This window comes from Rhamphochromis longiceps, linkage group LG14, assembly GCF_057381845.1.
Source record: "Rhamphochromis longiceps isolate RC_006_pf linkage group LG14, R_longiceps_female_GT1.1, whole genome shotgun sequence".
NCBI classification, from domain to species: Eukaryota; Metazoa; Chordata; class Actinopteri; order Cichliformes; family Cichlidae; genus Rhamphochromis; species Rhamphochromis longiceps.
In genome coordinates, this window is record NC_140570.1 from 36690551 (window position 1) to 36704527 (window position 13977).

General features: G+C 43.1%; 1 protein-coding gene across 1 annotated transcript in view; it reads left to right on the top strand.

Annotated features, from left to right (window-relative positions):
* Positions 1–10440, top strand: part of sptbn4b (spectrin, beta, non-erythrocytic 4b) — a 113969-nt gene extending 103529 nt beyond the window's left edge. The window contains exons 41-43 of the mRNA XM_085381049.1: positions 1358–1528; positions 3713–3755; positions 3905–10440. Of these exons, the coding sequence (XP_085237175.1) occupies positions 1358–1528; positions 3713–3755; positions 3905–4234 (544 nt within the window). The 3' untranslated portion in view covers positions 4235–10440. The remainder of the gene's footprint in view (positions 1–1357; positions 1529–3712; positions 3756–3904) is intronic.
* The last annotated feature ends 3537 nt before the right edge of the window (positions 10441–13977 follow it).

A 13977-nucleotide genomic window follows, 5' to 3' on the forward strand; every position in this document is an offset into this window, starting at 1 on the left:
AGCGCATTCACATGTCAAATTTCCTCTGAAAAAGTTTAAACTTCTTCCCGAGGTGTCCTGTTCATAATGTACAGGAAGAGAAAAGTAATATCTGCTACTGTAAACTAGGAAAATACATTAAAAAACCCACACCAAGGAACAGAGATATTAAAAGGAACATTTTTTTTAGCTCAAGTGTTTTTAAAGGGAACCTGTTGCGCTCATTTCCAACTCTTCCCAACAGTTTTGGCTCTTCCTTATTAACTCTTTAGTTTACCGCTCCTTTAAGCCATTTTTCTTCTGCCTTGCAAAGCAAAGCTCTGGATGTGGTTGGAGATGACCACGTCTGGGATATCTGCACTCCCCGCCATCACACAGAGCCAACAATAGAAAAACATTTCAAGAATGAACTTTTAATGGGTGTTGTGAGCAGTTCAGACATCACTTATCACTTGCACCATTGTTTTTTTTTTGTTTTTTTTACCCGTGTATCTACTGTTGAGTTTGAAATCAGGATATTAAGCTGCACACGGAAACTTGCTCTGAATAATACTGGCAGTACTGTGCAAATGTTTTAGTTGCTAAAAGTAAAAGGAGAATGTTTAAAATAAAATAATACAAAGTGAAGTAAACAAAAATGAAACTTCTTTTTAAGGTCTGTGGAGATTTGCCACAGATCATCTGTGGAGCCTGGCTGTCTCTTTATGTAATCTCACACTGGCTTCCACACCATCTGCTGCAGAACTCTTTGTTCTTCTTGTGGCTGAAAGTTGCCCTTAAGAACTCTGACTGTGTGTCTGGGCGACTGAAGATAAAAATATAAACAAGTTCCTGAAACTTGTGCACAGTACTGCCGATGTCAGCTATTAACTGGAATGCTGTGTGCATGTAAACACGCTCACAGAGGGAAAACGAGCATGTCTGGATTTTAAGCCGCGTTGTTGCCAAAATGGCATTTTAACCAAACTCCTCTGTCTCTTTTCTCCTCTCTTCCTCGGTGCTGCTGGCTGCTCCTCTTGTCTCCTCCAAGGTAAGTCACATGTAAGCCTCGCACACAGGTGCACACAAGCTGTACGTAGCCTTCCTCCCCATACCTCCATCCCCCCACCTCCTCCGTCTGTTTGTCCGTCCGTCTGCGTTTGTTCAGCAGTGTGTTTCCTCTTCCCTTCTTGGGGCTGCTTCATCCCGCCTACCTACCTGTCTGCTCTGGTCAGGTGAGTGAGGTGTTAGTGTAGCGACTGTGATTCTGCAGCTCTTCCTGACTCCTCCTGTCCTCCCCCACCCCTCCACCCAACCTCCTTCCCCATGCTCCTCTTTTCCTCTCACCTTTCCCTCCTCTTCTTCCCCTCCCTTCCTCTCCCGCCTCCCCCCACCACAGCAGATCATGGGTCAACCTGTACTGCGTGCTGAATAAAGGGGAGCTGGGTTTCTACAAGGACGCCAAGAACACCACGACGCCCTACAACAACGAGCCGCTGCTCAACCTCTCCCACTGCCACTGCGACGTCACCAATGGCTACAAGAAGAAGAAGAACGTCTTCACGCTCAAGTAATCGGCTGTTTTCGCACTCACATGTACTGCAGACAGGCACTTTCATGCTTCACGTTAGTGTGTTTTCACTCTTTAGGGCCTGGGCACATTGTAAAAATAAACAGTGTGAGTAATTTATTTGGTCATAACCACAAACCCAGATTTGATCTAGTAAACCCATTGTACATAATTCTGGTGTTCCAATAGCTAAAAACCTGCTTCTAGACAAAAAAGGTCACATTTTCTTTTAGTTTTCAAAAATATGACACTTATAATCTTTCCAAACTGAAACGAAACAACGCTTTCTTCCATTTTTTTGGCCATGAATCGTTAGCATCCTGCTGATGCATGCTGATTGGTCAGCTAAGGATTCACGATGTGATGAGCTCCCTCGATGGAACCTGTTTACAGACGATAACTAGACGTTAGAAGCGTAGTTAAACCACAGCTGAGAGTCGTGTTTAAGAAGCAGCTGGTTAAAGGTGACTGAGATCAGTAGGCTGTTTACTTCTTCTCTGAAATTAAAAAAGCAAATGCCTTAAAGTGTGTGACACCTCATAATAATTACAGAAAGATATTTTACTAAAATAGAAATCTAAAAATAGAACACATGATACAGTGAGGGTGAAACATCTTTCCAAATCTTAAAGAAGAACTTAAAGTAGTCTAAGCTACACAGACACGGGGATTTCCAAATTGATCTAAGTTGAATTTTAGTTAAGTAAAAGTCAGAGCAGTAGCAAATGACTCGCGCTTTTCCTCTTTTCCACACTGTAGTTCTTTTTTTTTTTTTTTTTTTTTTTTTTTTTTTTTTTAAATAAATAGGACAGGGGGAATGAATGAGAGAAAGAGGGGGAGAGAAAGAAAGAAAACCAAAGGGGAGAAGAGACGGTGAGAAGGGGGGGGAAGAGAGAGAAAAAAAAAAAGAACTCCTGGGTCACCTGTATGGAGAAAAAAAAACAAACAAACAAAAAAAACAAACAGAGGAGACAGCAAACAACAAAGAGTAACATAATAATAGAGAAAACAAAGCACCATCACAATAAACTAGCTAGTCATAGATATCAATATTTACTAAATAATAAACGATATTGTGCAGCACGCAAGATAGACAGCGCACAGTGTGCTTTGAGGCAGCAGCCAAGAAAGCTTTAATCCGCGTCTGTGAATACCCATGTGTGCATACCTGTGTGGATCAGCATGCTTGCATTCCAAAGGTTTCTCCATGTAATGATCTGCTAGGGAGTGTGGGGGGGCCACAGCCCCGTCCTCCAGGGTGTGAAGCGGGTATGGAGGAGATCAAAACTCCAGACATCCAGAGGCCCCCAGAACACAAGAGACCATGGAAGACCAACAGAGGGGCAGCCGCGCCACTGTTCCAGTAAGAGCTGAGGAGAGTCCCAGATGAGGGCTCGCCCAGCAGCCGCGGAGCAGAAGTCAGGGGGAGTTGCAGTGACGCGCCCGTGAGCTCCGCCGGCCCCCAGCTGTGCCTGAGTGACCGAGCCCCAGGCCGAGAGGCCGGGGGCACCCCACCTCCAAAGGGGCCCGAGCGAGCCCCAGGCCCCAGGCCCCGACAAGCGGCCGCCAAGGAGTGAGCCGGTGTGTACCCGGACGCCCACCCCCAGACACAAAGAACCACCAACACACCGACACCTGAGGGAGTCCGCCACCGGCAGGGGAAGTGGTGGTGGGTGGAGATAGGCCTCCAAACCTTGGAGGGCCTGAGGTGTCCCCAGAGAGGTGGCGTCTGATACCCAACCTGACATATAGACACAGACATACAGGCACACACAGATACAAACATCCATTCCCACCCTCATGCTCTCATATGCACTCACTCCACACTCAACCAACGTGGAGACAGACATAAAGAGACGCTGTACACACAATCACACTCCCCAAGCGTACTCTACAAACCGGGTCTAGGTACCCTTGCCCCTGGAGGGGGGAATTGCACCCAGACCCAGGTGGTGTTACCCTTTTCCCTGCGGTGGGGAGAGGCAGACCGCCCCGACTCCGCAGCAGCAGGGAGGCCCCACACCCCAGACCGCAGTCGGACGGCCAACTCCTCCTACTAGCCCTCCCGCTCCAGCAGGCCGCAGAGAATGTAACTGTAGTTCTGTGGCTCACAGATGGGGCCCACCCCACAGTTTGGGGACCACTGCTCTAAGGCTGAGTTTAACTCTTCTTCTCTCTTTGCAGAACGAAGGACGGCAGCGAGTTTTTGTTTCATGCAAAAGATGAGGTGAGACATTTTTTCTGTTTCCTGCACGCCTCAGAATAGTGAAAGCAGCTGTAACTGTGCATCTGCACGTCATCGAAAACCTTAAAAACATTCATGTTAACAACTGAACCGGCCAGCTGACATCTGTGCACCCCTCTCTCCCATCGCAGGACGACCTCAAAACGTGGGTGACTAATATCACCGCCAGTATTTCAGAGCACGAGGAGATTGCCAAATGGGGTCAGCCCCAACCAACTACCTCATCCACCGACGAGGGCACGCGCCGCGACGGGAGCAAGGTGGACAACAGGTCAGAGCGCGGTGGCGAGCGTTCGGACCGGGGTGACCGAATCGAGCGTGCTGAGAAGGAGAAGGAACGGGACAGAGAGAAGGAGAGGGATAAAGAGAAGGAGAGGGAGAGGGGCGAACGGTCGGAGAGGTCAGAACGGGCTGGGAAGTCGGACGCAAAACGATCAGAAAAGTCCAGTAAGAAAAAATGAGCTTGGACGGGAGCTGGGATTGAAGCTCACAGTATGAACTCTGGCTGGGAGGCGGGGCCATAAACTGGTTGCGAACGCCCCCCTCCTCCTCTTCGCCTCCAACACTGTCAACAGAGCAGTCGTGTTTGGATGGAAATCGAAGGTTTGACCCGGGCTCACTCATAGGACAGACGGGACGGATTTGATTTGGAGCAGGAGACACCTCCCTCGCTCTCCCCCTCTATCTCTCTCTCTCTCTCTTCTGTGTCTCTGTGAGAACGCACAGAGTCACCGACGCCCCCTGGCGGCTGTTTCGGAGAACTGCCTGAGAGCAGGGTGGCGTTTTGTGCTGCGGAGCCCCGGGCAGCGTCGCCGCGAGAGAGAGACGGGACGCGCATCACAGTCAACGGGAAGGCTGTTAGGCTGACGGCTGGTAGAGCGATAAAACGTAGCTCATGCTGTTCCATGTTTGTTTTTTCTATGAGACGAGCTCCGTCTGTATGTATTTCTCGTCTGTGTGTCCTATTTACTGTATATATCTGTCTGTAAGTCGAGACATCCTACACTACGTCTTATTACTCCTTGGAAATACAAACAGAATGAAATTATGCCAAAATGTTTTACAGACCTTCTTTTACTTTCTCCGCTGTATCCCATCTGTCTGGAGGTCTGGCCATGAAAACATGTAGAAATTCTAATAGTTTTACTTGGATAACAAACTGCACTGTAAACACACGCGTGCACTTGCCCTGGATGAGTCAGCACTGATCTCCAGGTTTGTGCTGACTCTGTTTAAGAGAAGAGAAGAGTAGACGTCGGTCTTCAGAACTTTGTTACGCACACAAAAAACAAGAAGAAATGTATCAAATCAAGATCCCAGGGCATACACAGCAGTTTCCCTTCCCTTGGGTAGGATTTTATTTTAGCATTATAGATTTTCTAGTGAGCAGTAGGTGGTCAGAAGAAATAAAAAGTCTTGTTCCCAGGGGCCTCATTCATTAAAACGATTTTAAAAGTGGACCTCTTGTAGTTTTATTTATATTCTGTCATATATAGACTTTTACAGTGGTAGATAAATGCTCATATTAAACACGGGGCAGGTGGGTATTCCTAGTATGATCATTGGCCTTACCAGGTGGTGGTTTAAGTTTAAGAGGTCCACTTAAATTAATGAATAAAATAGGAAAAAATCTTTATTTTTGATATTTCTAATAAAAATGAAACCATTCATTGTCATCTGCTTGTTTTACCATCTAGATCAGTTTTTCATGATTTGGTCATAAGCACAAAATCTGCATGTTTTTAATGAATGAGGCCTTCAGGGATGAAAACAGGCCTCATCTACTCTTTTATTCTCTTACAACATCAAACTACTGGATATTCTCTTTGATTTATTATACATACAAATTTGTTTTTATACAGAGTTTAAAACAAAATCTTGTGTGTGTGTGTGTGTGTGTGTGTGTGTGTGTGTGTGTGTGTGTGTGTGTGTGTGTGTGTGTGTGTGTGTGTGTGTGTGTGTGTGTGTGTGTGTGTGTGTGTGTGCGCGCGCTGCTGCTCTCCGCTCCCAGGGTCTTCATAGCTCTCAGGTTATTTGTGTTGGTGTGTGCTTCACACTCGTCAGTACGTTCATCCCCTCAGATGCCGCCTCAGTCTTCCGGATACAATACGTCCCATTCACAACACACATCTACACACACCCCATTCACACATTTGTACTTCTATCTTTGTGATGCTACATTCCCTCACCCCTTAATTTAACCCTGATTCTGAACCTTCAAATAAACCTTTCAGAGCGTCTTTCAAATTCAGGTCCTGGAAATATGTCCTCGCTCACAAAGATAGACTTACATCTTCGCACGCACACATAAAACCCATCAGGCTGAAAATGTTAGAGGTTATAAACGAGTCTTAAAAGTCATCAGGTGGAAATGACTGAAGCGATCAATTAAAAAAGCGAATGAGCTGACACGGCACTGACAAAATATTTCATAAGTGAGAGATTGCATGCTTTTCTTGGAGAGAAATCACTCGTCTAAAGAAGCTCGTCTTTGCAGTTTAGCATCCTTGTTACAAGTATATGTTTCATTTCATGGTAACGCACCACAATGCCATAAACAGCAGGAAATGAGAATCATCACGGTTTGGTTTATCTGGTAAATGCAGCTTTGTGAGGCACCAGCGGTGGATGGTGGCATTAATTTCCTGCCCCGTTAGATGCATGCGGGCCAGACTGAATTTAAACTTCTTTTAAAGTGCGTTATTGTCACCGCTGCTGTATGAAAACTCATTCCAGCTCTCGTGTTTCTGATGCTCTCTGTTAAAGTTCAGCTGAAATGCATTTGCATAATTGTTATTTTATTTTTAATAATTAATTATTTGCAGCTCCTGTACTGCATGTGAAACAGAAAGCTAGATAAAATAGAAAGGCCTCATTCGTAGGGCACACGTCCAAGTTAGTTTCTTGGAGCATTAGCTCCTGATGCTCCCTGATGCTGTGGGCACAGTTTCAGGATATGTGGTGCATTTTAACCCACACCTGTGGCCTAGAACCAATCAAACTATGACTTCTAAAGTGGAAATGATGCAAGAGAAAATAAAAAATAAAAAAAATCCCCGCAGCCACAGTGGAGAACAGGAAACACAAGCGCTTGTGTTCAGCCATCGAGATAATGCTTATGTTTATCTTCTGTTTGCCAGCGGCAGCCATTCAAAAGAAATCAGGACTAAAGAGAGCATGGCCTTTTAGGGAGAAGAGCTACAACAGCTTATTTCAGACAGAAGATAAACTAAGGGGCTCCACCGGGGCTCGGTATAAATGTAAATCATGCAAAGCTACGCTGTTAGAGTCCAAGAGTAAAACTATGGAGCTGAAAATGAGCTTAACAGGTTGTCTTTTTTAAGGTGTTTTCTCTTTTTGATTAAATTTTTTGGTCAGTGCACAGTTGCTTCACAGAGCTTCGAATGCAGCCTTTTGGTGTTTTTACTTTTCAAAACACCGTCTGCCCATGGACTTTACCTGCTCTCTCACCTTTCTGCTGCATGTCACAGAGTCTGCCAGCTCATCAAAGACGCATCACTCCAATACTTACATTTTTAAAATCATAGACCAGGTTATTTTTTAACTCAAACATGAAGGACTTCACATAACTTCAGTAATATTTTACAAGAAAACATTTACATTTATTTGTAAGAAGGCTGTAAAGCCCAAGAATCCAGCTCGTGTCTATATTTGCTAGGATAGAGTTCATATTTAAGGCTTGTTAAAGATATGGTTATCGGTCAGCTGATTGTGTTGGGTCTTATTTATTTATTTATTTATTTTAGGTTTTCATTGCTGGATTTTAAATTCCCTCCTGACCTACAGACCTCGTTTCTGTTTCTCATAAAATTTGTCTTTAGAACTTGTAATTTATTTCATGAGAATGCCACATGAGTGCAATCATTTGCATGCATGTCAGACACAACAAACACACCAAGAGTGAAAAGAGTTCCATGTTTAAAGTGACACCGAGCCAGCTGGCTGACTGATTATGAATCCAGCATCTTAATAAACCTCCATGATTTGTTTCTGCTGATACACACAGAACAGATCGCGCAGGGTACAGCTGAACCAATAACAAGTCAAATAACTTTACACTTTGGAGAGCAGAAACATTTAGATAATATATGAAAGGTAAACATTGGGACAAATGAGAGCTCGACGGTTTGGGCGTGTGTGCCGATACCCTGCCCGTCTGTCTGTTGTGCTCACATCAGCCTCATTCTGTCGGCAGACGCGAAGTAATAAATAAAAATACCTTTTGGTTTGTTGTTAATGTATTGAAAGTGTTTTCTTTTCTGCCTGGAAATGAATGTAGATCATTGATGTTGAAAATGTTTCATGTTGGATCAGTGTTTCCTCCTGTTTACATGATCAGGGGCCAAAAAAGCCCCGAAAAATGAAACGCACTGTTTTTTAAGCGGAGGGAAACACTGGTGCAGATTCTCTGATGCCATTCAGACACTTCAGACTTTGACATGTTGCATCTTGTACACCAAAAGCACTCAGTAGTATGCAGTATTATGAAGTCTATGAGGATTGTAGAGCGGTGTGTTCAGGGATTAATGTTGCCGATGATGGTGAGGATGATGTCCGTGGTAGCAATGGAACTTTATGCAACCTTTTCTTTGCACTAGGGACGCTGGCCTGTTGCAGGGCTGAGGGCTGGTGTTCACTGGTGTTGGGGATCCAGCAGAGGGACGTCAGACCCGGACAAGTTAAAAGTTACCAAAATGAGAAGATTAAAGTATTATGAGTGACCTTTTCAGGTTCAGTCACATGCAGTTTGGCTTTGAGAAGGGCGTGAAATTCACTTTGATCTTCAAAGTTCGTGTACAGCTTATGGACATTTATGCAAGAGCTAAAACCTTTAACTGAACGAACTGCTTAATAATCAGTTCGTCGTTTTGGTGAGTGGTCCTAGAACCTTCTCAGCAGAGCCGGCCTTTTATAGAAAAATCTATAAACAAACTTTAAACAAACACTACTTTTGTTATACTACATTTTTCTTTTGACAGCACTGACTGTAATTAATATTGAAACATAAGTTCAGTGACATTACTGCAAAAATTAAACCTGGAAGAAGTCCTGTTTTCGTTCAGAAGCTAATATTTAGCGACACATAACACTGTGCTATGTACTTATTAAATAGACTGTATATAACAGATGGACTTTGCCACTAGTGAGTGAAGTTCTGATTTGAAGCCTGAAGATATTTTCAACCTTTGCTATTTTAGTTGTTTGAAACCAGATGTCACAGAAGGGGTGCGGATCTCGCTGTGAAACCAACACTGGACATACTCGGACTGGTCCCCCTTTGTGACTTTAATAATTCATAATTCACAAAAAATTTAAAAGGCATCTTGTTGTGTTGAATAAAAGTGAAAAAAAAAGTGATTGAGCCCATAATCTAATCGGGAAAGTGAGATCACAGAGGAGTCGAGTTGAGGGACATTTTCCATGCAACTCCACCTGTTTTTATAACTACAGGAGTCGCCCTCTGCTGGCCATCAGCAAGAATGCAGGTTTAAAGCTTTGTCCATCTTTTATATGGTCTGTTTGTTACCCAACCTGGACACGCCTTTCTTTCTTTCTTTAGCTTCACTGCACTGCCCTGTTATAACTTAGGTCTTAATTCTCTATACAACCAAAAAACTACCATCATGCTTTTGCTCAAATTTCTTAAATATTTTTATTACAGGATTAACTGAATATATGAAAGTTTGTCAAAGTAACAATGATGAGGATTGTGTATTTGCTCGTCTTTTACTGACCAAACAATTAATTGTTTTAAGGGTGAAAATCACCACTAGTGTCACTGTTGATCTTGATATGTTGCCTCTGATAGGAAAACACTGATGCTTCTGTTTCCACGTCAGGAGCGGTGAAAAATTGGACCTCGTGAACACACTGCCTGAATAGAAAGTCATAAGAAAACTCGCAGACATTAAAAGGGCTCGTACACTGAAGCGAAATGTTATTTTCTCAGACACAAACGGGGACAATCAGGGCTGCTAAGTTCAGTGGATGTTCAGGTGGGACGAGAGGTTGAATTTATTGATGTTCTTTAGGGATACTCATTAGAAATGATCACTTTTATCATCACGTCATGAATAATATTATGCTTTAGTTTGGTGCTGTTGACCACCTCATTAATGTGGTGACATTTTTTATCACCAGCCAAAGATAAAAAATAATAAATACTGAATATAAATTGGTGTTTTAGCTGATCTGCTGCCACAGCGTGTCCCCTCCCAGGAGCCCCTGAGCACCACTGTCTGTCTGCCCTCAGCCTGCCTGTCTCTCTGTATGCCTGTCTGCAACCTGCAGCCTGGAAATGTACAAATCTATTTGCTCAGAAGTATTTTCTGTAAAAACAGACGTGAAAATAATTTATCCATGGTGACACTGGGAAAACCGCCCCTTGTCTTTTTCTATGTTGAATCTTGGAGTCTGAGTCTGTCTTGAAGTGTGACTGTTTATTTGTGCCACAAGCCTAGATGAAAGTGATGTACACCTCCTGCACACAAACAGATCAGGACAAAGAGGTTGCATGAATGACATAGTCTCTATTACAGTACTGCTGTGCATGTCTTTGAGTCCCATTCTACGATCACTGTAACATACAGGGGTGACACAAACTACCGACATGGAAAAAAGGTGAAAAAATGTACAAAATGATCACAACCAACTGCAAATTACTGACTCTGTACAGTTGTTTCTTTGAATTGAAAAGTACAGATTGAAAGATAATCTTTTGTGTGTGTGTGAGTGTGTGTGTGTTTTTGTGAGTCATTTAAGCAGGTCTGGGGGCTCCTATTTTATTTCCACTATGACTGAGGGTCAGTATAATTCGCATTACCTACTGTGTCAGTCAGTTTTATAGACACAAAAAAAGCCATATTGACTAATTTCATTTCTAAAGTTCCTCATTGTCATGTTCAAGTGACCAGTTTGAGATGATATGAGATACATCCTGACGTATTATCCTGCTAGAAGCAGCCATCAGAAGACGGGTAAGCTGTCATCATAAAAGGATGGACATGGTTAGCAACACTCAGGTAGGCTGCGGTGTTTAAATAATGCTCACTTGGTACTAAAAAGCCCAAAGCGTGCCGAGAAAATATCCCCCACACCATTACACCAGCAGCAGCATGAAGCATTAATACAAAGCAGGATGGATCTACACTTTCATCACAGTGTTCTTGACGAATTCTGACCCTATATCTGAATATCACCTGGTCTGAGATTCATCAGACTTCATCATTCTCCAATCTCAGTTTCATCAGTTTCTTGTTCATAGCTGACAGGAGTGGCAGCCAGTGTGGTCTTCTGCTTCTGTAGCTCATCTGCTCCAAGCATTCATAGATGCTCTTCTTCATATCTTGCTTTTAATGATTGGTTATTTTAGTTATAGTTGTCTTCCTATCAGCTCAGAGCAGTCTGGCCAATCTCCTCAGACATCAAAAAGGCATTTTTGCCCAGAAAACTGCATTTTCTCCTTTTCAGACCATTCTCTGTCAACTCTAGAGCAGGTAGTGTGGGGAAATCCCAGTAAGTCAGCAGTTTCTGAAATACTCAGACCAGCCCAGCTAACTCCATCAACCACGCCATGTTCAGAGTCACGTAAATCACCCAAACACATTCTGATGTTCAGGTTCAACTTCAGCATATTTCAGTGACTACATGTAGGGGAGAGCGGGGTAAGTTGTCACACGGGTAAGTTGTCACACTGTTCATAACTCCAACACTAGAGGCTCTATCTCAAAAATGAAATAGCCACTTTGTGTGACTTCTTCTTCTATAGTCAACCTCCTGTTCACATGTGGTCAAGACTGCTCTAATCTGAGGTGAGCACATCTTTTTTATTTTTTTGACCTAAAAGGAAAAATAAATCACTTTAAATTTTCTTCAGTACAACTTTGTTAGGTATAGATGTTACAGATTATTATTTTACACAAAATAGAGGAGACATTAACGTGTCTTTTGATACTTCAGCTGATGTGCTATGTTGAGCTAACCCTGACATTTAGCCAAAATTAGCATAAATGTCAGTTTGGGGCAAGTTGTCTCATTAACTTTGGGGCAAGTCGTCACATGTGACAACTTGCCCCAGTACAAATAAATGCTCCAAAAAATTGTGATATTGTAATTCATTTGTATTTGTAATAAGGTTTTTGAAGAAAGGAAGGAGAGGCAGGAATTAAGGAAGGAAGGAAGAAAGTAAGATGGTTCGAAATTATCAACGAAAGACAGAGCGTGGCAGAACACCACCTGACATTATGTTAAAGGCAGTCAGGCAGGTAAAGATGCAGAACAAATCAATCACAAGTACAGCAAAGGATTTTGACATAAATTACCGCACTGCAATTACTGACAGCGGACTACCAACTCCAGAGGACATCCAGCCATATCCAAAAGCTGGCCGCCGAAAACCATCCAGCAAAGGAAGAAAACGACGCAAATCAGCAATTCTAACCGACACGCCAGTGAAGCAGCAACTAGAAAAAGAAAAGAATAAGGCTGAATCTAGCAAAAAGCTGTTTCAAAAGAGAGGGACGCGAGGGGGGAAAACATCTGGACCTATGAAGAACAACGCAGCTAAAAGAAGAAAAATAATTCAAGAGTCATCATCAGATGATGAAGAGTGCTTCTGCCTTGTCTGTGTGGAGCCATTTTCAAACAGTCGTCCAAAAGAGACCTGGGTAAAATGCGTAAAATGGGCCCATGATGCTTGCACCTCAGGCCAGGCAATTTATGTGTGCCAGAATTGTGACTATGAAGTTGAGTCTGATTAATCAGAAATAAGGCATCTGTTTTGTTCAGAGTATAAACATGTTAAGTAAAGCAAGTTATTTGCAGCATTCCATTCAGTTATGATGGATTTATGTGAGAGAGATAATCCCATACAGCTTATGACAAAATTTAATCCGAAGTGATTGATGGCCCTAATCACGACCTTTTGACCTCCCCCCCTCCCCCCCGGAAGTGTGTAATGAGCGTGACGAATCGCATCCGGAGAAGGGGGGTGAACCCCGGAAGCGCGCCATCTGTTGCTAAGCGTGTCGAATTGCATCCTGAGAAGGGAGGGGGGAAACCTCCGGAAGAGCGCCATCTGTTGTTGGGAAAAAAAGTTTTTAGTGGGAGGGACTGCAGCGGGGGAGGAGAATAAAAAGCAGAGAGGAGGAGTCCGTCACAATTTCTAAGTCACAGACACACAAGATGGAATCTTTCATTCTGCAGCCCAGCAGCGTTCCTGTGTCCGATGAGATCTGCTCTCCCAAAGAAGAAGGCTTTGAATATGACATATTCAAATACAGCATATTTACTATGGAAGGCCTCGATCCGGACCTTATGACCCTACCGGAAATACTCCGGAAGTGTCTAGTCATTTTCAGACCTGATGCGTCATGTTCCCTAAGCACAGCGGTGATGCAGCAGATGATTCTGTGATGTATAGAGAGACAGAGCGGATATAATTTTACTTTCTTAAGCTGCACCGGCGTTTGTAATGGAAATAAAGAGTGACTTCCTGTAGAGATTTCAATAGTATTTTATTTTCCTATAATACAGACGCTGTAAAAAACCTTTAAGATACACCATAGCTTGTGATGAAAAGAAGAACTTTCTATCCGCTTGTAACCTACAGGCTGTCTATGTGTAAAAAACGAATAACTATCCCTTACTGAATACTACTTTTCCTTTTGAGAGACTGAAAAACAAACCATAATTGCAGCGACAGGCGATCTTGTTTCACACACACACACACACACACACACACACACACACACACACACACACACACACACACACACACACACACACACACACACCGCGGGTCAAGGAGGAGTTTTTTTCTTCAATACTTTAACAATAAGTTTTCTCAATAGATAGAAAATGATGACGCTGAGGAGTCAACATCCGATATTATCATTGCTTGTAACCCGGTAAATAATTTCGTACATCTCCCCATAAAACAAGTCTTAGTGGAAAAAAGCTCATATTCGAATAAGTTTATTAAAGCACCCCCCTCTGTGGGGAAAGAGTCAACCATGAGGCGAGTTTTGTCAACAGCAAGAACAAGGTCAGACAACTGTTGCCCATTTGGTAAAACAAATACCCATCTCAAAGTCATATTTTACCGTTGCAGAATGTGGAAAACAGACGGCGTTCGCAAGAAGGCAATCAAAAAAAAAAACAACCCTCTCTAACTATTGGTATT